Below are 23,171 nucleotides of genomic sequence, written 5' to 3'. Positions count from 1 at the left end.
TGTCAGTCTCCTATCAACACCATTGAACTGCAGCTCGAACTAACCATAACCAAAATAGAATCCTAGACATCACAGAATGGTTATCGACTATCAGGAAAGAAGTGCACTGCCACCCATGTCTGCAAGCCATGGTCCATCCTGATCCTGAACTAGAAATAAACAAATCCCCGAACCCAATTTGTTAATACCATTAGATTTATTGGACTGATATTAGACAACAAACTAAATTTCCAAGCTCACTCATTTAAGAACCACTTCTCTAAAGCATTTGAATATACATCAGTCAGTCTCGTCCATATCATGGGGAGCTGATTAGTATACCTTACTACACCTCTACAAGTCTCTAACCTGATCGTGCTAGATTACAGTTCGCTGATGTACGATGCTGCTAGAACAAGTACATTAGAATGGCTAAATGTATCCAGTTCAGCTCAGTGCTCTGAGGACAGCCCTCTGAGCTTTCAAAGGGCTGTCCTCAGCGCACAGCCCTATGAGCTTTCAAGCCTTCTCCAGTCCAAAGCCTTTACATTGAAGCACATGAACCCATATAACTCCACAGAAAAAATTAATGTCTCACTATGCTGCTAAGATCAGACGTGTCCCATCCAATCCTAGTAGGGATTCCTTTTATGAGAGTAAGCCTCATGAAAAATGACTGCATCCCTCAGACTTATAGAACTTTTTCATACTTGGAAAGTTGATCTAAGTGACATTTCTCAGGACACAACTCTACCTGTACTACCTTGGTTACATTTTCATGCCTCTCAACTGCAAAGCTTGTGCAATATAGACTGATGGATCGGAAACTGACAATGCGGTAGATGCAGCAGTTTTACCTTCATTTACAGTTATAGCCTCATTATCAAATACATGCAGCATCTTCACTACTGAGTTGTATGCCATGAAGATAGCTCTTGACCATTCATTGGTCAAGTGCTATCTTTATGGCATTGTTGAACATTCTATTTCACCTGCCCTAATCTATACCGACTCTCTCAGTGCACTCTTTGCCTTAAGGGAGAATTTCTCTTCGTGTCATCCTACGCTGAGAACTGTACACTATCAGTCACTCTCCTGCAGTGAGTCCAATTAATCAGTAACATTTTGTTGGATACCGGAACATTCTGGAATTCTGGGAAATGAAATTGCTGATCTTTCCACTAAACAACCTCTTAACACATTCTCGCAGGACCTTTGAGTTGCTTATTATTATTATTATTATTATTATTAGCCATATGGTGCAAAGAAGCCTGAGGCGTATGCTGCACGAGCCAAGACCTGAGAGAGAGAGAGAGAGAGAGAGAAAAAGAGAAAGTAGAAGGGAATCACCAAGAAAGAGAAGAATAATGATATCCAGCTCAGGACCGGTGAGTATGGGCGTGCCAAGCCCATACTAACCGGATGTGAGCCCCTGGGGTGGAATTATAGGTATTATAAACCTGTAATTCTCAAGACCTGTTCTGAAAACTGGATACAGATTTGGAAAAGTAATATCAAACACAAACATTACCAGATAAAACATGATCCAGAATTGTGGCTCAGATTGTGATTCAGATGAAACAGACAAGATTCAATTGTGATTCAGACGAAACAGACAAGAAATGTTTGGCAAGACTGAAAATTGGGGATACTCATTGTACGAACCTGTTTTTATTATTGGAAAAAGATCCACCCCATTTAAAATTCTGTCACATCCAACTTACTGTCTGCCACTTTCTTCTAGACAGTCCTCTTTACTCATCCATCCATTCTAGCATTCTAGCACCTTTCGGTCATTCATCAAATTGAACAAACCCCAGATTTTATCCTATTATCTTGGAAATCATGCCAGCATAGAACTCCTAAGATAGCATTAACCTTAGCAGAGGCATATAATACAAGAAAGTAAGCCTATATAGCATCAGCCAAAAAAAAAAAAAAAAAAAAAAACACCCCTTCCCATCCATTCACTCCAAATTTTTTTTTCATTATTTTTTTTACGAAAATCCCAAACACGAGAGGTACTAGAACCTATAGTACTTAGTACCGTGCTTGGGTTGGAGGTTGAGAAGATGAAATAAGATATTTCTTGACATTAGCCTTGAACTTCTGTAGACTGTAATTTTCAGGAAATACGTATGAAGGAAGGTTGTTCTAGAAAGCGGCAGGTGAATGAATGTTGTTGTTTGTTTGGTTTTTAGGAGCATTAGCAACTAAGGCCATATTGCTCCGGGATATGCGGTGGTCATTCACTGACCTTTCCGCATCCTCCGTATTTGGTGGTGACGGGCTTGAACCAGTTGAATGAATAAACGAGGAAGATGAAAAGTTGGTTCTGTGAGTTTGAAGTTGGACAGTAAATGGATGTTGGCTGGTGGTGTCACATGTTTTGAAAGAGAGAGAGAGAGAGAGAGAGTGGGAATTATAGAAGCCAATTCAGAAGAACAGTGCCCATGGAAGTATTTGTAGAAAAGGCATGCAGCAGAAACAGTATGCCTATGAGACAGCGAGTGGAGAGATTGTGTTAGAGAGGAGTCATTAATTAACCTAACTGCCATCTTCTGAATGGAATCTAGAAGCCTGAGAGAGGTTTTAGGGGCACCACCCCATATGTTGGAAAAATATTCCATTGTAGGGTGGATTTGCGATTTGTACAGAGTGAACAGCTGTTTCGAAGAAAAGTAACGCTGAGAACGAAAGAGAAAACCAAGTTTTTTAGATGCAGAGGAAGCAATATTTGTAATGTACTTGTGCCAAGAGAGATTAGAAGTCAAGGTAATCCCCAAAAGAGATATATAATTTTTCTAGAAATCAGAGTGTCACCAAAGATAAGCACAGGAGCAGAAGAATCCTTTTTGCGAGATATAAGACAAGACTGAATTTTAGATGGATTGAAATGAACTAAGTTGTCTTTGCCCCACTGGAGAATTACCTGAAGATTGGCGTTTAAGGAATTCGTAATGGATATTTGAGAAGTTGAAGCTGATTAAGCAGGGCAAGATTTCTCAAAATGGAAAGTGAAATGCAATGTGCTGCATCGGCAAAACTATTGATAGGATTTCCAGTCAATGGAAGAAGGTCATTAATATACAAGAAGAAAAGACTGGGGGAAAGAACAACCTTGGGGGACACCAGCATTAGTGGAGAAGTTAGAAGACAGAGAGCCATCTACCATCACCCTCAGTGAGCGATCACAGAGATATACGGTTTGCTAACTTTATAATTATAAAGTTAGCAAACCGTAAGATGGAATCTTGTTTAGAAGACCTTTATGCCAAATACGATCGAAAGCCTTTGAGATGTCAAGAGCAACAGCTTGTGTTTCACCAAGTACAGAAGCCTATAACAGCTGTTTGTTGTTTGTTTATTTGGTTTTTAGGAGCATCAGCAACTAAGGCCATATTGTTCCGGGGATATGCGGTGGTCATTCCGTGACCTTTCCGCATCCTCCGTATTTGGTGTCACCGGCTCGAACACCGGTCTAATCAAGACGCGTGTGCTACGTACTGTTAATCCTGGCTACGGCCCATATAACAGCCACAAGATGATCTGTAATAGAGCCACAGAAAAGGTTCGACAGGCAAAGGCAGTTAATGAGAAATCACTAGCAAAGAGAGCAAAGGGGGGAGGGGATAAGGAATTCTTCACATATATAATGCCAAGAAGAGCAGGACAAACCAGATCGGACCTTTACGTAAGGGAAAGGGGATAGTATTAAATACACCAGCTGCTTTTGCAGATGAACTCAATAGTTATTTTGCATCGATATTTACAAATGAAGAACCTTTTGTGGCAATGGGAAATTGTGGGAGCGCAGTTGAAAAATATGTAATTAATTATATTGAAATTTCGCAAGATTATTTAATGAAAAAAACGTTCGAGCCTACAGGCCAGTAAGGCTCCTGGAGTTAATGGAATATACCCTATAATCTTAAGGGAGGCGGCAAGTGAGTGCATTGAACCATTGAGGCCAATTATGCGAGCATCACTAGACTCTGGGGAAATTCCGTTGGATTGGAAAAGTGCCAATGTACCTCCTATACATAAGGTTGGCTCTAAGAGTGAAGTGGGAAATTATGACCTGTCAGTCTGACTTCAGTGGTAGGGAAAATCATGGAGGCAGTGATCAAGGGTGGAATTCAGGATCATTTGGATAGAATTGAAATTCTCAAGGATACTCAGCATGGTTTTGTAATGGGAAAATCATGTTTAACAAATCTGGTTCGCTATTTTGAAATGGTCACACATGAGCTGGATTTAAGGAAGAATTTCGACATTGCTTATTTAGATTTCAGCAAAGCTTTTGACTCAGTCCCACACGAGCTGTTGCTTTATAAGCTGGAACAGGTTGGAATCACTGAAAAAATCCTTAGATGGATAGCAGGATGGCTTCAGGGTAGGAGGCAGAGGGTTGTGATAATTGGTTATTCCTCGGATTGGGTTGATGTGAAAAGTGGGGTTCTCCAAGGATGAATATTAGGATCACTGTTGCTTTTAATTTTCATAAACAACATTGATGAAGGGATAGAGGATGTGATGTCATAATTTGCAGATGATGTTAAGATTGGTAGAGTAGTTAATGATCACTGTCAAGCTTGAGCTTCTTCAGGGGGACCTGGATGGACTTCGGGAGTGGTCGGGAAGGTGGCGGCTGTGCTTTGATCCAACAAAGTGTTAGGTATTACACCAGAGAAACAGTAATCCCAAAATATCTTATTCGCTTGGTGGAGTTCAAGTAAACCCAGTACTGGAGGAAAGGGACTTGGGTGTTACAAAGGGTTGCAGAGTTTGGAAACTTTAGACACCTTAGAGGAGATTTGATTGAGGTGTTTAAGGCTCTGTGAGCCATCAATAAAATGAATGAGGACGAAATTTTCAAGATTATAAATGATGCTAGAACTAGGGGACATAAATTCAAGTCACGGGGTGAAATGTTTAGATTGGACTGCAGGAAGTTTTATTTTAGCCAGTGAGTTATAAATTACTAGAATAAGTTGCCTACATGGGTGGTAGAGGCTGACAGTTTGGGGAAATTCAAAGGTCATCTGGATTAGTACCTTCGGGTGACGGAAGTGCATAGGATAATAGGTTTAATTTCCTTTCCTTTTATTAATTATTATTATTATTATTATTTTTTATCATTGTTTTATTCGGGTTTTTTTTTATATTTTTTTGTATCATTGTTTTATTCGGATTTTTTTTTTTTTTGGCTGGTGCAGCATAAGCCATAGGCTTTCTTGCAGCATGCGGCCATTACTAATACTAAATGTCTCCATTGAATTTGTCCATAAATGGGTAACATTAGCCAGAATATCACCAGTGGATCGATGCTGACAGAATCCATACTGGCGATTGTTGATCAGACAGAAGGTTTCTACATAGTTTAAGAGTTGGCTGTTAATTGATTTCCCGATTACTTTAGAAAGATTAGAAGTAATTGCAATAGGTCGATAATTGGATGGGAGGGATTTGTCACCCTTTTTAGGAACTGGCGGATATGAGCAAATTTCCAAGCAGAAGGAAAAAAAACACCTTTGGAATATGAAAGTGAAAAAGGCAGCAAAGAACAGGAGTAAGTTCAGTTCAGGTTTTGAGAACAATTGGAGAAATTCCATCAGGACCTGAGCTTTCTTTGCATCAAGATTCGTCAAAATCCTTCTGACATCCTTTTCACGGATTTGATTTTATTGGTGCAAAACGACTAAGGTTATGCACTTTTGATGGAAGACCACAGGAGGCATTGAATGGAAGATGTTGGGAATGGTGGGAGGTGTTTTACCAAGATCATTAATACATGAGTTGGAAGAAAAATGGGATGCTAGCTTTATCCTTGGCTGAAGTGACAACAGAACCATCTGGTTTTGACAGAGGTAGGAGCAGAGATGGGCAAAAGTTGCGGCCAATAGCTTTGGAAAGAGAGCAGAATGCTCGGCTACCATTACGGCAAGAAGCAAGTTTTCTACTCTTTGTCTGTTCAAAATCTAGTTTGGACTGATAAATAACTGCTTTACAATTGTTGCGAGCTTTGGTGTAGGCAGAAAATGAAACTGAAAAATTGGAAACAAGCCAATTACGATATGCAACATTCTTTTCTTGATCAGATTTAGCACATTTATTGGAAAACCAAGGTTTAGATAAAGGAAGAGATTTTAAAATGGAGTGTGGAATAAAGGAATCCATTCCTACAAGAATAATTTCACTGACAGGATCTGAGCAAACATTGACATCAGAAGTTTTGAAACAGTAATCTCACCAAGGAAAAGAAGAAAAGAAATCTCTCAGGTCATCCCATTTTGTATTCTTGTAATGCCAAACAATACAAGGTTGGGAATAGCCATGAGATAAAGGCTCCATTGGAGAAGAGACAATCACCAACTTGTGATCTGAAGTGCAAAAGTACCACTCACTTCCACCATGTACTTAGAAGGGTGTTTGTGAGAAAAAGATCAAGCGTGTTGGCTGTATGGTTAGGATTGTCAAGTATCCTTGTAGGTAAATGAACAATCTATGCAAGGTCATTAGTAATTGCAAAAGCCTCAGCATCTCGACCAGCTGGGTCAGTGTTACTATAAAACGGAAGCCTGCTGGAGTTGTGAACATTAAAATCACCAAGGAAAATTACTTCACTGTTAGGAAGTTGGACTGGAGAAAGTCAAGTGCAAAGAGAGGAAGTGAAAGAGCTCCAAGTGATTAGTGGAGTTGGGAGAAAGGTAGAGGCAACAGATGAACTTGACACAATGAGGTAGAGAGATTTTAAGCCAGAGAAGATCGAAAAGAGGAGATTCCAAATTATGAAGTCTCTGACAAGGAATATCGGAATGGACATATGCACAAGTACCACCTTTTTGAGGCGAAAGGAATCATGCAGTGAATAATTTGGGCAACTGAGATGAGCAGTAGTTAAATCAACCAATAACTGAGATTTTGTCACAAAAAAAAGTACATGGGGTTTGGCAGACTGCAAGTGGAAATGGGCATTGTTGTGATTAGAATTGAGACCACGAATATTTGTGGAATGAACTAGGAAGTGTTTGGGAGATTTAGATCTTTTCGCAAATAAGCTTACTCTATTAGTTTGGCCATTCATGGTGTATTCAATAGTAAGAAAAAGTGGGGGGGGATATGCTGTATGAAGTAATGAAATTTTTGGATATGGTGTACACATGGTAAGAATTTATCCAGATCCTTGACATAATGAGGCCTAGACACAGCCCCCCCACATACACACTACTCGGACTCCTCCAGTCACTATCTGGCAGAGTAGAGGTAGCAAGATTATACACTAGCTGATTCGGAAGCCTGCTAAAGAGGTACTAGTAGGTTCGGTCCGGTCCGGAGTACTAACTAGCGGCCGAACTGCGAACACCGTTTTAGAGCTCTACTCTCGAAATGTAAGGAAGATTGGATCTCGCCATGATGTTCATCATAATGTCAAAAGTCATCAGTCATGCTGCATGATGGAAGAGGTGGGGAAGGGCTGACAGGAACTTAGCTCTGGAGAATAAACATGGGTTCCACCACTTCAAGCCTCCAGTAAGCAAAGTGGTGGTATTGCACCAGTTGATGAGAATCATATACCATCTAAAATTGCCTGTTAACACTGAGGTCGGCATTTCTCCATGTCGTGAAGGCGCCACACCTCGACCCCTGTTACGTTGGTTCACACCTGGGTGGTCACCCACAGTGTGATTGTGCAGAGAGGTTATACCCAGGATTACTAACAGTCCCACCATACTGAAGGTGGAAGCAGAGGATTTGGCCGACACGGACTGTCTGGACGTCCCCGAAATTTGGTCCACTTGACTTGAATATCACCCGAATATCAGTTCCAGCAGTGTTTTAGACTCCCAGGTAGGAAGTACAGCTTGTCTGGCATATCTGAGAGAATGTTTGTGACAACCTCAAGGACCAAATGTTTGTCTAGTTCTGCCTTGAGCTTATTTAAGCTCAACGTCTACAGTGACAAATGGAAGTTTGTTCCAGCCATCAACCACTGGCTAAAGGCAAATTTTTGCACAACTATTCTACAACTGAGGTGAGTAATCTGGCCAAGAGGAAGAATCCCATCAGCATCGAGCCTGCTGAAACCATTCAAGGCCTTATACACCTCAATCAGATCATCTCGCAGATGCCTCGTTTCCAGACACTGCAATTTGCAGAACTTAAGTCTTTCTTCATAAGAGCAACCCTTTGTTCCATTCACCAATCTTATTGACCTCTGTACTCATTCGAGCAGTTCTACCTCCTGCCTAAAATATGGCCTCCAGACCTGTATACAGTACTCAAGGTGTGGCCTGACCATTACCTTATACAAGGGGATAATCACCTACTGATCCCTGCTAGAAAAATTCTTGTATATCATTGACAAGACACTGAGTTACTTTTGCAGACTGTCTGCACTGCTCAGAAAACTTCATATCTGACTGCACAGTTACCCCCAGGTCTTTTTCATTCTCTACCACCCTGGTTGTAGCACCAGCAGCTGGTGGTGCTTCCGTAGCCAGGTGGGGAGGAGCAGCAGTGCGTTGCACATGCTTCTTGATTAGACCAGGGTTCGAGCCTGTGACGACCAAATACGGAGGATGCAGAAAGGTCAGTAAATGACCACTGTATATCCGCGGTGCAATATGGCCTTAGTTGCTAATGCTCTTATAAACCAAAAATAACAAATAACCAACAGCTGATACGTTACTTTGGGGTTACTGCTGCAATACAGCCACTCCACGGCTTACATAATACTGAATTTACAGAAGTTCGACTTTACGTAAGTTTTTGCTGGCCAGTGTAAAGTTAAAATAATCGTGGAAATATATTTTGCATTCCATAGGAATAAATGGAGGTATCGTGAAAATATTGTAATGTGAAATCAGTAACACAGTTTTTTTCTTTTTTTGGTAATTCGTTCCAAGACTTTAGAAGTTGAAATTTTCGCTTTGTAACTTGGCTGTTTATCTCTCTTAAAGGTAATTTTTACAGTTGAAATTGCCATACACTTTCGTTATCATATGTTCCGTTATAAGAATCAATTTTGAACGCCTTTGTGATATTTTTCTAAAATACATTTCTAGAGGTCACTACCATAAAACAATATGCACTTTACAGTTTATTGGGCTTTTCTGCTAGCGCAATCTATTATAAACGGGTAGCAAACTCGATCTTATTGCTTTTGCGATAATACTGATAAATGGATTCTGTGGGTTTTGACATTATGGTATTATGATGAAATGTGTTCCCCTTCACTGAAATCTTCAATCATATAAAAAACAAATTTTCAGAATCTTCTCTTCATTTCTGTTTACTTATTATAATGGTGAACGGAAAGGGACCAACAGAAAGTGCAAGTGCTGGCAGTGATAGGAAACGAAACAAAATTAATTTAGAAATGAAGAGGATTAATTAAGAATTTCGAAGCAGGACAAAGTTTGTCATCTACTGCATGGAATTAGGTCTCGCTGCTTGAACAGTGAATACTATTTTAAGGGACAGTGCACGTATAAAAGAACACGTTAAAGGATCAACATATTTAAGATCAACAGTGATCACAAAATAGCATGCCGGTGCTATATCGAAGATGGAAAAGCTATTAATAATACGGATGGAAAATCAGATTCAGAAGCAGGTACCTCTGAATCCAATGGCCATTCAAGCAAAGGCAAGAACTATATATGAATATATTAAGGATCAGTACGGCAAACTCCAAGCCAAGTTCGTGGCAAGCAATGGGTGGTTTAATAGGTTCAAGCACCGTGCTGGTTTCTAAATCATTAAAGTATGTGGTGAAGTTGCCAGTGACAATTCTGCAGCTGCAGAGAAATTTTGTGGTGTGTTGGAAAAAACTCCTAAATCTCCACAGCCCTCAACTCCCGCAGCGGTGTTCTTATCAGCTGGAGAGTTAATTCTGGCAACGATGCTCGAAAGGTAAAACTTTCTGACGATATGCCTATCTATATATATAGACAAATCTTAATACTGTACTTTTTTCAGACTTTCAATATCATCATAATTAGTAATCACTAGAACATATGTACTTCTGTATCTCCATGCTTGATCTCTAGGCTTCATTGGTTTTCCAAATATTTTCCTTGTTTTAGTTGGTTATGCCAGTTAAATAATTATTTTCAATAACACTGCAAATAAAACTACATTTGTATGATGCAAATAATAACTTTTTTAATATGTATTGAATTAAAAATTTATTCATAAGTTAGAATTAAGAAAGTCAAATTCATTATTATTTGAATAAGAATAAGTACAGGCTGTTCCCAGGTTTGAGTTTTTTTTTTTGTTTTTTTTTCATGTATCGAGTATCAACGAAATCTAAAATATGAACGTTAATTGCAAAAAAATTAACGTTAAACATTGCATTTCATGTAGCAATACAGTGTATCTTGCTTGACGATATTTATCTGTTCCATGAAACGTGTTTAATATAAATACCATCATATCATGAAAATATCATAATATGAACCCAGTACCACATTGTTTTTTAGTAATTTGTTCCACGACCTCGGAATATGAAATGTTCTCTATATCATGTAAATTGTATTAGTTACCAATTCAAATCATTAAAATGCACTGCACTTTCGTCGTTATCATATTTTCTGTTATAAGAGCCAATTTTGAACAGCTTTGTGATATTTTACTAAAGCTCATTTCTGGAGTTCACAACTATAAAACAATAAAAACAAATTGCATTTGCCAGTTTATTCTGTTACTTGCAAGCCATTATAAACGGGTAGTAAGCTCGATGTTATTTTTACTAAAGCACATTTCTGGAGTTCACAACTATAAAACAATAAAAACAATTTGCACTTGCCTGTTTATTGGGCTTTTCTGAACCTTGGGGGGGGGGACTCTGCTAACAACATTAGCTCATGAAGAGCAGTGCCCATTGATGACCACTTTCTGTCCTCTTCCACTCAACCATCCCTTTAACCATAGCAATAACAGCTATATTCAGGTGGTAGATGACTTTCATCAACCGGTGAAATACCACCACTTTGCTTATTGGAGGCTTGAAGTGGGGAAACCCATGTTTAGTCTCTAGAGCAAAGTTTCCGGCATCCCTCTCCCCATACTGCTCCTTCAACCCATGCACGGTACTAAGTACTATAGGTTTGATACCTTTCGTGTTTGGAGTTCTCATAAAAAAAAAAAAAATAAATAAATAAATTTTCAGAATCTTCTCTTCATTCCTTTTTTTTTCCCTAAAGCTTCGTAAACTTGGTAATTTTGTAAGTCGCAATTTGTGTTCCATTAAAAAATGTTTAATAATGCTATTGAAATTTATAAAGAAAAGAGAAGATTATCTTGGAAATAAATGCCTATTTAAGCATTTCTGAAGGCGACAACTCCTTGTGCAACAAACCAATGAGTACCGAGCCAATAATGAGTGTGCATTTAGTCGATGATGATGGTGAAGAATAAACATTCTCTAACATTTGTAAGTTATAAATAATTTCTCTATTTTTATAATTTGCTTGATTTTACAGCTACGTTTTAAGTGCTTTGGATAAATCAATCATTGTTTAAACATAAACTAATCAGCTAACTAATTTCATTGTTGATAACGTAACCTCTATTTTTAACATTATGTCTGTGGGAAATAAATTCCGCTTTACTAGTTTTCGCTTTACTAGCATGTGCTAGGAAGGAATTAACTTGTAAAGTCGGGAATTGCCTGTAATTTATTTTTCATAGCAGCCTTAGTTTCATTTTGAATAGCAAAATTATTTTTTATTTGTGCATAAAATATGCACTTTTTATTCTTATTCATTATTTTGAATAAATTTTGCCCAACTCTTTTGTGGAGTACTGTGTTGCATTGCTTACCAAAGGATAGTTAATATTTAGATTAGATTTACACAGTTTAAGAGAGAAGTAAAAGATAAAAGTATCAATGATATTCCTTACATTTCTAATGACATATATATTGTATAGTAGTATTTTAATACTTTTTTAAAGCTTGCTTATCCAAGCTGGGGCAGATCTTAATGTTCAGGATAATGATGGATGGACACCACTGCATGCTGCAGCCCACTGGGGACAGAAAGAATCTTGTGCAGTATTAGCTGACAATCTGGCAAATATGGATATTCAGAACTGTGCAGTAAGTATGCCACACTTCATCTTCCCATAATTTTTTAAATTTTGACCCGCTGCAATAAACTCTGCTCTGTTTATATGAAAATTGTCTGTTCATCATTGAAATTTACTCATTTAGAATTTATTTGAAAATATGCGCAAATGTACAAATCTTAATCGGTTATAAATTGATAAACAATTATCTTTTCATAAAATTGGTGCACTAATTTTCCTAATTTTGTGGGTGGGTATTATTGCTTGTTACAAATGTAACGAGAGAGAGAGAGAGAGAGAGAGAGAGAGATCTGTAACATGGTTGTCTGTAATATGGTTCTCTGACAGAGTCTTTGTAGGTAGAACTATCTACATCATTTTAAAAAGCATGACGCTGGGTTGGCTTAGCATGGCTTATCAACAACACAATTAAAAGAAACCTGTGAGGAGTTGGATTTGTTTTCCCTAGGCATTGCTCTGAGTTCCTCTTTTACCAAATTGTTTTAATCAGTTGCACATTATATATGGGTAGCAGTAATGCAAGAGAAATGTACCAACTGGGTGGTGTTACCCTCAGGGTAGTGGAGAATGAAAGAGACCTGAAGTTTTATGAGTGATGCAGACAGCCTGCCAGAGTACTGCGTATAGGTCTGGAAGCTTAATTTTAAGAAGGATGTAGAGTTAGAATGAGTATAGAGAATGGCAACAAGGCTGGTGAGGAGAACAAAGGGGTGCTTTCATGAAGAAAGGCTTAAGTTCTGCAAATTGCAACATCTTGAGAAAAGACACCTGCCAGGTGATCTGATTAAGGTCAATGGATTGAGCAGGCTCAATACTAATGAGATTCTTCTTACTCGGAATACAAAACTGAGGGGGCATAAACCGAAATTGGGGTACAGTTGGCAGATGTAGAAATTTGCCTTTAGCCAGTGGGTAGTTCAGTGCTGGAACAAACTTCCATCTGTCGCAGAAGTTGATAGTTTAAATAAATTCGAGGAGGAAGTGGATAAATGTTTGAAGTGAATGGATGGGTGAAATGGGGTTTTTTTTTTTTTTTTTGCTGATACTGTATAAGCTTGCTTTCTTGCATTGTATATGTCTACTAATGCTAATACTGACTTCTGTTCTGGGGAAATTAATGGAGTCACTGATTAAAGAAGCATTGTAGGATCATTTAGCATTAGTAGAGGCATACGATGCAAGAAAGCAAGCTTATGCAGCATCAGTCAAAAAAAATGCTCTCATTTCTCCCCTCCATTCGTTCCAAATGCCTGTCCAGCTCAGCCTTAAATTTATTAGGCTATTAGCTTCCACAACAAAAGATAGAAGCCTGTTCCACCAATCAACTACTCGCTGGCTAAAGGCAAATTTCCACACATCTATTCTACAACTATCTTTCCTCAATTTTAAACTGTGCTCCCCATCAGGTTCTTAGTCTGAGCAAGAGGAAGAATCCCATCAGCATTCAGTTTGCTCAACCTATTCAAGGCCTTATACACCTCAATCAGATCACCTCACAGGTGCCTACTCTCCAGAGGCGCCTCCGTAGCCAGGTGGGCAGGAGCAGCAGTGCGTAGCAAATGCTTCTTGATTTGATTAGACCGGGGTTCGAGCCCGTGCCCACCAAATACGGAGGATGCGAAAAGGTCAGGCAATGACCACCACATATCTCTGGAGCAATATGGCCTTAATTTCTAATGCTCCTAAAAAAAAAAAAATAAATAAAAACCAAAATAAATAAATAACCTACTGTCCAGGCGGTGCAATTTGCAGAACTTAAGCCTTTTGTTCCCCTCACTAATCTTGTTGCCCTTCTTTGTACTCGTTCTAGCAACTCTACATCCTTCCTAAAATGAGGCTTCCAGACCTGGTGTGGCTTGACCATTGCGTTGTATTACAGGATAATCATCTCCTTGTCCCTGCTAGCAAAATTCCTGTATATCATTGAAAAGACTCCATCACCTTCCATGGCAGCCCGTCTGCACTGCTCAGCGAACTTCATGTTTGACTGCACAATTACCTCTGAGTCTTTTTCACTCCCCCCCCCCTTCCAAGTCTTTTTTACTTTCTGAGTGTAGTACCACACAGTTGGTACGTTTCCGTTTGGTTACCATATGCAGTACTTTGCATTTGTCAATGTTAAACTTCAGTTGCCACTTCCCAGCCCATTTTCCCAACTTACGTAGATCCAGTTGGAGTGGCATACTGTCTTTACTGTTGTTAACAACCCTGCCAACCTTTGTATCATCTGCAAACTTGGACATTAAACCTGATATACCTTCATCAATATCATTGATAAATATACAAAACAACAATGGGCCTAACACCAAACCCTGGGGAACTCCACTAACAACATTTGTCCATAAAGAGAAGTGTCCATTGATTTCCACTCTCTGTCATCTTCCACTCAACCATCCCTTTATCTATTGTAGCAACTTACCCTTAATGCCGTACCTCTCCAATTTGTACAGCAGTCTTCCATGTGCAACAGTATTGAAAGCTTTCCTGAAATCGAAGTATATGATATCAAAATTATTTTTGGCATTCAGTTCTTTTGTGGCCACATCATAGTATCCAATCAGATTGGTCCGAGAAGACCTCCCTTTAACAAACCCATCCTGTGTCTTAACTATTATTGCAGCCTTGTTGAGATGATCCTGCAATTCTTCTTTAACCAGTGATTCCATTATTTTTCCCGGAACACAAATATAAGTCTGTAGTTACTTGTGTCACCTTTTGAACTCCCTTTGTGATTTGTTGATACATTTGCGCACACCTCCAGTCCATGGGGACCTCACCTGAGTCCAAGGAAGCTCTCATAATTATAGTTAAGGGTTTGCTTACTTCCTTTGCTGACTTCTTTAATATAACTGGATAGATCCTGTCCATCCTTGATGCCTTCCTTTTGTTTAACTTCAACAATTTCTCCTCCACTTTGCTCTAAGTTATTGCAAAATCCCTTAGCTCCCTGTTAGCATTTGATAAACTTCTGGCATTGAATGACTCCTGATGCGTGACTGTAGAGACAAAATACTCATTCAGTTTGGCAGCCAACGAGTAGGATCATCAACAGTTGAACCATGTGATTCATCCTTTTTCTTCTAGAGTTTACATACAAAGGTAAAGAACTCTTTGCTGTTTTTCTTTGCATCCTTTGCCAAAAATTTCTCGTAATCTGCCTTCGCTTGCCTAACCTCCTTTGTTACTTGATTACAGACTAGTTTATACCTGCCATAGGCTTCTGTGTCACCTGATGTTCTATATGCATCCCATACATTCTTCTCTGCCACGAGCCTCTTTAATTCATATGACATCCATTTTGGGCTAAACCCTGAACTGTATTTTAGAAAAGACTTCAGTTCTAGTTCAAGTACAGCATGTGTTTTTAAAGTGAGATATCTTGCCTGACCAATTAGATTGGATACTCTGATGTGGTCACAAAAGAGTTAGATGGAGAAAATAATTTTGATATCGTATACTTGAATTTTAGGAAAGCTTTTGATACTGTTGCACTGTACAATTTGGAGCAATATGCCATTAAGGGCAGGTTGCTGCAATGGATAAAAGGCTTGTTGAGTGGGAGACAGAGATTGGTAATCAATAGACACTGTTCTTTGTGGACTAATGTTATTAGGGGAGTCCTCCAGGGTTCTGTGTTGGGCCCAGTGTTGTTTTCTTTATTTATCAATGAAGGATTTATGATGAAGAATTAATGATTATTGATGAAGGATTAATGTCTTAAGTTTTCAAATGTTATGAGGTTTGGCAGGGTTGTTAATGGTTGTAATGATAGTCATCATCATCGTCATCATCAGACATTTTCAATCCACTTTAGGATGAAGGCCTCTCCAGCAACTTTCCAGTGCCTTCTGTTTTTTGCAATGGTCATCCATTTACTACCAACAAACTCATGAATTTCATCTGTCCATCTCCGCCTTTGTCTTCCAGGTTTTCTTCTAGGTCCTCTTGGGTACCATTCTGTTATTATCTTATTCCATCTGTCATCATGGCTTCGAGCTATGAGTCCTGCCCAAGACCATTTTAGTTCTTTAGTTTTGATAAGGATGTCCTTTACTTGAGTTTGCTGCCTAATCCATGTGTTTATCTAACAGTCTGGTTGCCAATATAATTCATTCCATTCTTTGCTGTGTAGTTCTCAGCTTCTCTTCCATTCTTTTGGTGACTGCCCAAGTTTTACTTCCATAAGTCATGGTGGGGAGTATATATTGGTTCATTTTTTCACGTTTCAGTCAAACGGCGATATTGCTCTTCAGTATGTGACTAATTTTCCTGAATGCTATCCGTCCAAAATTTATTCTTCTCTTGACTTCCAGCTATTTATCATTATTACAGCCAATAACTTGTTCCAGATAAGCATATGACTCCACCTTTTCAATTACTGCTCCTTCAGTCATTATGTCCCTCTCTGTGGCATACTTGTTTATCATTATTTTGTTTTAGTCGTATTCATCTTTAGTCCAAAATCCTTACTAACTGTGCATAACTGATTTAAGGTTTTCCTCTAATTCTTTGGGATCTTGGCTTATGACCACAATGTTATCTGTAAATGGTTTAGGTACTCTCCATTCACATTGACTCCTTTCTGGGACCAGTCTAATCTTCTGAAAGCTTCCTCAAGGGTAGCAGTAAACAGCTTCAGTGATATTGTGTCTCCTTGTCGAACTCCTTTCTCAATTTTAAATTTGCTGCTACCTTTGTGTAATCTAATAAAGGAGGTAGCTTTCTCATATATTTTCTTCAAAATCATAAGGGCATTAATAATAATAATAATTCTCTCTTTCTCTCAGGGTAACTTGGAAATTTTTTTTTTTTTTTTTCCCTGGTGCATCATAAGCCTCATAAGGCTTCCTTGCACCATATGGGTATTAATAATAATAATAATTCTCTCTTTCTCTCAGGGTAACTTGGAAATTTTTTTTTTTTTTCCTGGTGCAGCATAAGCCTCAGGCTTCCTTGCACCATATGGGTATTAATAATAATAATAATAATAATATATGGGGGTATCTATGTCTTGTCTTTCCAGTCTTGTCTTTCAAATGCCTTTTCATAATCAAAAATGACAGGCATAATGGTGTTTTATATTCATTTGCTTTCTCCATTAGCTGTGATATTACGTGAAGGTGATCCGTAGTTGAGAATCCTGTCCTAAAGCCAGCTTGCTCTTTCGGTTAATTCTCATCAAGTATTCTTTCTAATCTGTTAGTAATGACCCTTGTGAACAACTTGTAGATGTGGGTTAAGAAGGTAATTGGTCTATAATTTCCAATTTCTGATTTGTCTCCTTTCTTATGCAGCAAAACTATGATTGTATTATTCTACTCCTTAGGCGTCACATCTTTTCTGATGCATTTTGTGAAGAATCTTGCTAGTTTTTGTATTATGTTCTTCATGCTCTTCATTATATTCTGTTCTTCATTATTATGTTCTTCATTATATTCTTCATGCATTAAGAATCTGCAGATAAATGAACCACTTGGTGGCAGTGATCACAGTGTGCTGAAGTGGGAGTTACTCAAAGAGGTAACTACCATTAGGGGTAAAGGGAAGGGGTATTGCTTTCGTAAAGGCGACTACAATGGACTGAGACAGTATTTAAATTCTATACAGTGGGATCAACTGATGATATTGCCAACAGCAAATTCAAAATGGGAAGCATTCAAAGAACTTATCGTGGAAGCTACTAGGCTTTACATACCAACTAAGAAATATTGTTCAAGGTTTAGGCCTAAATGGTTGTCAGATGAACTAATGAGGCATATGGCAGAGAAGAAAAATGCATGGGATACATACAAATTAACACGTGACACGGATGCCTATGATAGATACAAGTTGATCTGTAACCAAGTTACAAAGGAGGTTAGGCAGGCGAAGGCAGATTACGAGAGATCCTTGGCAAGGGATGCGAAGAAAAACAGCAAAGAGTTCTTTACTTATGTAAACTCTAGAAGGAAGGGGATGAATCAGATTGGTCCACTTGAGATCGATGGGTCAACTGTTGATGACCCTGCTCGGGTAGCTAACAAACTAAATGAATATTTTGCATCGACATTCACACACGAGGAGTTATTCAGCGAGGGGAATGCCAGAGGTGTATTCAACTCTAGCAGTAAGCTAGAGAATCTTGTAATAACTGAGAGCAAAGTGGAGGAGAAATTGTTGAAGATAAACACAAGAAAGGCACCTGGGGTGGATGGGATCTATCCAGTTATATTAAAGGAGGCAGCAAAGGAGGTAAGCAAACCCTTAGCCATAATTATGAGAGCTTCCTTGGACTCAGGGGAGGTACCCATTGACTGGAGATGTGCAAATGTGACCCCAATTCACAAAGGGGGATCAAAGGCTGACACAAGTAATTATAGACCTGTGAGTTTAACTTCTGTTCCCGGAAAATTAATGGAGGCACTGGTGAAAGAAGCACTGCAGGATCATCTAGACAAGACTTCAGTTATAGCTAGGACACAGCATGGTTTTGTTAAGGGGAAGTCTTGCCTGACCAATTTGATTGGATACTATGATGCAGTCACACAAGAACTGGATGCAGGGAATAACTTTGATATTATATACTTGGATCTTAGAAAGGCTTTTGATACTGTTGCACATGGAAGACTGCTGCACAAATTGGAGCAGTGTGGCATTGGAGGCAAGTTGCTGCTATGGATAAAGGGGTGGTTGAGGGGGAGAAGACAGAGAGTGGTAATCAATGGACACTGCTCATCGTGGACTAATGTTATTAGTGGAGTCCCTCAGGGTTCAGTATTGGGGCCTTTATTGTTTTCTGTATTTATAAATGATATTGATGATGGTATATCAGGCTTAATGTCCAAGTTTGCAGACGATACGAAGGTTGGCAGGGTTGTCAAGGACACTACTGACACTATGCTGCTGCAACAGGATTTGGAAAGGTTGAGCAGATGGGCTTCGAGGTGGCAAATGAAGTTTAACATTGACAAATGTAAAGTACTACATATGGGAAACAGCAACCCCAGAGCAACGTATCAACTCTGTGGTACTACACTGACAGTGGTAGAGAATGAAAGGGACCTGGGGGTGGTGGTGCAGGCAGATATGAAGTTCTCTGAGCAGTGCAGACGAGCTGCGAGAGTAGCTCATGGTGTATTGTCAATGATATATAGGAATTTTTCTAGCAGGGATAAGGAGGTGATTATTCCCTTGTATAAGGCAATGGTCAGGCCACACCTAGAGTACTGTATACAGGCCTGGAGGCCTCATTTCAGGAAGGATGTAGAGCTGCTGGAACGAGTACAGAGAAGGGCAACTAGATTGGTGAATGGGACAAAGGGGTTCTCTTACGAAGAAAGGCTTAAGTTTTGCAAATTACAGTGTCTGGAAACTAGGCACCAGCGGGGTGATCTGATAGAGGTGTACAAAGCCTTGAATGGTTTGAGCATGCTCAATGCCTGATGGGATTCTTCCTCTAGCTCAGAAAAATCACCTGAGAGGGCATAAATTCAAATTGAGGAAAGACAGATGTAGGATAGATGTGCGGAAATTTGCCTTTAGCCAGCGGGTGGTTGGTGGGTGGAACAGACTTCCATCCCCTGTCGTGGAAGTTGATAGCCTAAATAAGTTTAAGGCTCAGCTGGACAGGTATTTCGAACGAACAGAGGGGTGAAGTGGAAGTGGTTATTTTTATTTATTTATGTTACTTTTTTTTTTTTTTTTTTTTTTTTTTTTTTGGCTGATGCTGCATAAGCTTGCTTTCTTGCATCAAATGCCTCTACTAATGCTAATGCTAATGCTAATGTCTCTTCCTCCCAATTTTAACAAATCTTCAGTAACTTCATCTTTCCTCCCCGGGGCTTCCTGATTCTTAATTTTTTTCAGCGCCTGTTCTACCTCATCAGGAAGAATATCGGGCATGTTGTATGTGTTGCTAATTTGCGATCCATCTTCCCCACTGTTGGCATCATACCCTCACTCCTTGTATAATTCTCTATAGTAGTCTTCAGCTATTTGAATTATGACTTCTCTGCTATTTATAAGTACACCATTGCTATTCTTCAGTTTGCCTTTCTGTATTATTGCTCATGTCTGCTGATTTAAATCCTTTGTTTTCTCTTAATGCTTGTTCTTCTTTGCTTGTGTTAAATCTTCTTATGTCCTCTCTGAGCCTCTTTCTAATGGCTTTGCCTAACTCAATATACTCAATTTTCTCCTTGTCAGTGTTTATCTTGTCGCCTTCGGTTCATCCTAACAAGTGTTTCTTGACTAATTTTTCTTCTTTGGAGTTCTTTTTTCCTATAGGTTTCTTGGGCTTTATCACTTTCAGAAAGTTGTAATATTCCTTGTCGATATCTTGGTCCTGAGCAGTCTGCAGAAGCTCAAACTTGTTCTTAAGTTCCAGTACATACTGCTTTTTCTCCTCTTATGTTTTCTCAAAGACTGTATTATTTACTCAAGTGAGTTTTTTTCCATTCCTTTCCTACATCTATATCAAGTATACATCTTACCATTCTGTGATCACTTCCAACATTTACCTTATTTAGGACGGTAACATCATTCATAATATATCTTCTGGTAGTGAGAATGAAGTCGATTTCATTAGTAGTTAATCCATTTGGACTCTTCCATGTTCACTTTCTGTTCACCCTTTTCTTGAAAAAAGTGTTCATTACTGACAATTCTTGAGATTCTGCTAATTCCATAAGTCTTTCACCTCTTTCATTTCTTTCACCAATTCCAAAATTTCCTATAGTTCCCCTTTCTGCGCTGTTTTGTCTTTTTCCAACCTTAGCATTGAAGTCCCCCATAATAATATTGTAGTGAGTTTTCTGCTCATCTGGAAGACTCAATTTGGTGTACATTTCTACAACCTCTTCATCATCATGGCTCGATGATGATGAAGCTTGTACCTCTTAGAAATCTTATACCTTTAGCTTGTACCTCTTAGAAATCTTGAGTATTAGTCTTGACACCCTTGGTGATGTACCGTATTTTCTGGTTTATAAGACGCACGGGCATACAAGACGCACATATTTTTGGTCACATATTTTGGAAAAAATAATAACCATTCTGTTATCCTTCGAGACTGTTTATGGTGAAACTAAGAAGCGATCTTTTACCGACTGATGTAAACAAATATGGCGACATGGCATGATACGGGACGTAATCAGGGGGTAGGTATTAAAAATAAATTAAATGGAGTTAAATTTATTTTTTTTATTAAATGGATTTACAACATGGAATTTTTATTCAATTCATAAAACACAAGAAATTTTTAAAAATATTTATTTGTTCTAAAGCTTATGAAATGTCTGACATTTTCATTTATCATTAAACCCTTAAAAGCCTTTACTGAAATCATCATAATATTCAAGATATTCAATGTCACCATCGTCCATAAAAGCGTGTCATATTATAGAGGAAGCAAACACATGGGAAAATGAAACAAAGTCTGATTGTGATATTCATATCATGCAGATTTCAACAAATTTTCCATGAAAAAACAGATACTGGTATGTATTGTTGCCATAGATTGTAACCACTGATAATCGATAAAAATATATTTCAACAGATAAATCTTAAGTAAAATTTGTGTGAATTTCAAAGGGAAGTTTTCAGAACTCAGTTTACTGGCACTGCGTCATCGAAATTGCATTGCCGGTTGTCTTTAGACCTAATCTGACATTGATCATATAAGACGCAGAGTGATTTTCCGAGTATTTCTTTGCAAAAAAAAACTGCGTGTTATAAACCGGAAAATACGGTACTTTTGAATTCCAAAATGTTGTTTTTTATATCTTTATGGACCAGAAATCCAACTCCACCTTCACTCCTTTCACTGTTTCCATTGGTGTACAGCAGATTTCCACTTGATAAACTTATAAGTGATTCATTTCTTCTTCTTGTTTCAGCCAAACAGATGATATTCCAATTCACATTTTCTAGTTCCTTTTCCAGCTTTAATATCCTGTCTTCACCGATGAGCGATCTTACGTTGTAACAGGCCAAGTTCAGTTTCCATGCATGGCAGCCTGGTCGTACCCATAGCAATGATAGTATACTACTGCAATTGCACCTCGAAACAGATGCACATGGGGAAGGATTACCTCAGTAAAATAGTGTGCAATTGCACCTCGAAACAGATGCACATGGGGAAGGATTACCTCAGTAAAATAGGGTGCAATTGCACCTCGAAACAGATGCACATGGGGAAGGATTACCTCAGTAAAATAGTGTGCACCGGTTACAGTACTGCCTTCCAGTTGGAGTTGTGTACGTCCATCCAAGGTAATGCCTCCCCAGCCAAGAACACCTCGACCGCCATATCGATCCATTTCAGTGATGTTTGCAGGATGGTACTGTCTGCCAACCTCTCACCAGATTAGCTGACATCCAGAAGCACTGCTGAGACTGAATCTACTCTCATCAGTAAAGAGTACCTTAAGTAAAGATTTTGTGGTTGTAACCTTTAGTGTGTAACCTTAAGTAAAGATTTTGTGGTTGTAACAGCGCAGAAAGGGGAACTATAGATAATTTTGGAATTGGTGAAAGAAATGAAAGAGGTGAAAGACTTGTGAAATTTGCAGAATCTCAAGGACTGTCAGTAATGAACACTTTTTTCAAGAAAACGGTGAATAGAAAGTGAACATGGAAGAGTCCAAATGGATTAACTACTAATGAAATCGACTTCATTCTCACTACCAGAAGATATATTATGAATGATGTTACCGTCCTAAATAAGGTAAATGTTGGAAGTGATCACAGAATGGTAAGATGTATACTTGATATAGATGTAGGAAAGGAATGGAAAAAAACTCACTTGAGTAAATAATACAGTCTTTGAGATAACATAAGAGGAGAAAAAGCAGTATGTACTGGAACTTAAGAACAAGTTTGAGCTTCTGCAGACTGCTCAGGACCAAGATATCGATGAGGAATATTACAACTTTTTGAAAGTGATAAAGCCCAAAAAACCTATAGGGAAAAAGAAATCCAAAGAAGAAAAAATTAATCAAGAAACACTTGTCAAGATGAACCGAAGACGACAAATGAAAAGCAAGAAAAACACTGACAGGGAGAAAATTGAGTATACTGAGTTATGCAAAGCCATTAGAAAGAGACTCAGAGAG

General features: G+C 38.6%; 1 protein-coding gene across 3 annotated transcripts in view; it reads left to right on the top strand.

Moving 5' to 3' along the window:
• Nucleotides 1–23,171, top strand: part of LOC150074973 (uncharacterized) — a 763,849-nt gene that overhangs the window by 257,375 nt on the left and 483,303 nt on the right. For all 3 annotated transcript variants that reach the window (XM_090388939.1, XM_090388938.1, XM_090388937.1), the window contains exon 5: nucleotides 11,944–12,088. In XM_090388939.1, coding sequence (XP_090245065.1) covers nucleotides 11,944–12,088 — 145 coding nt within the window. The remainder of the gene's footprint in view (nucleotides 1–11,943; nucleotides 12,089–23,171) is intronic.

The sequence above is a fragment of the Mastigoproctus giganteus genome, chromosome 14 (genome assembly GCF_048544385.1).
Source record: "Mastigoproctus giganteus isolate SK-2022 chromosome 14, ASM4854438v1, whole genome shotgun sequence".
NCBI classification, from domain to species: domain Eukaryota; kingdom Metazoa; phylum Arthropoda; class Arachnida; order Uropygi; family Thelyphonidae; genus Mastigoproctus; species Mastigoproctus giganteus.
The sequence above is the reverse complement of the archived record's forward strand: the minus strand, read 5'-3'. Positions and strand labels throughout refer to the sequence as shown.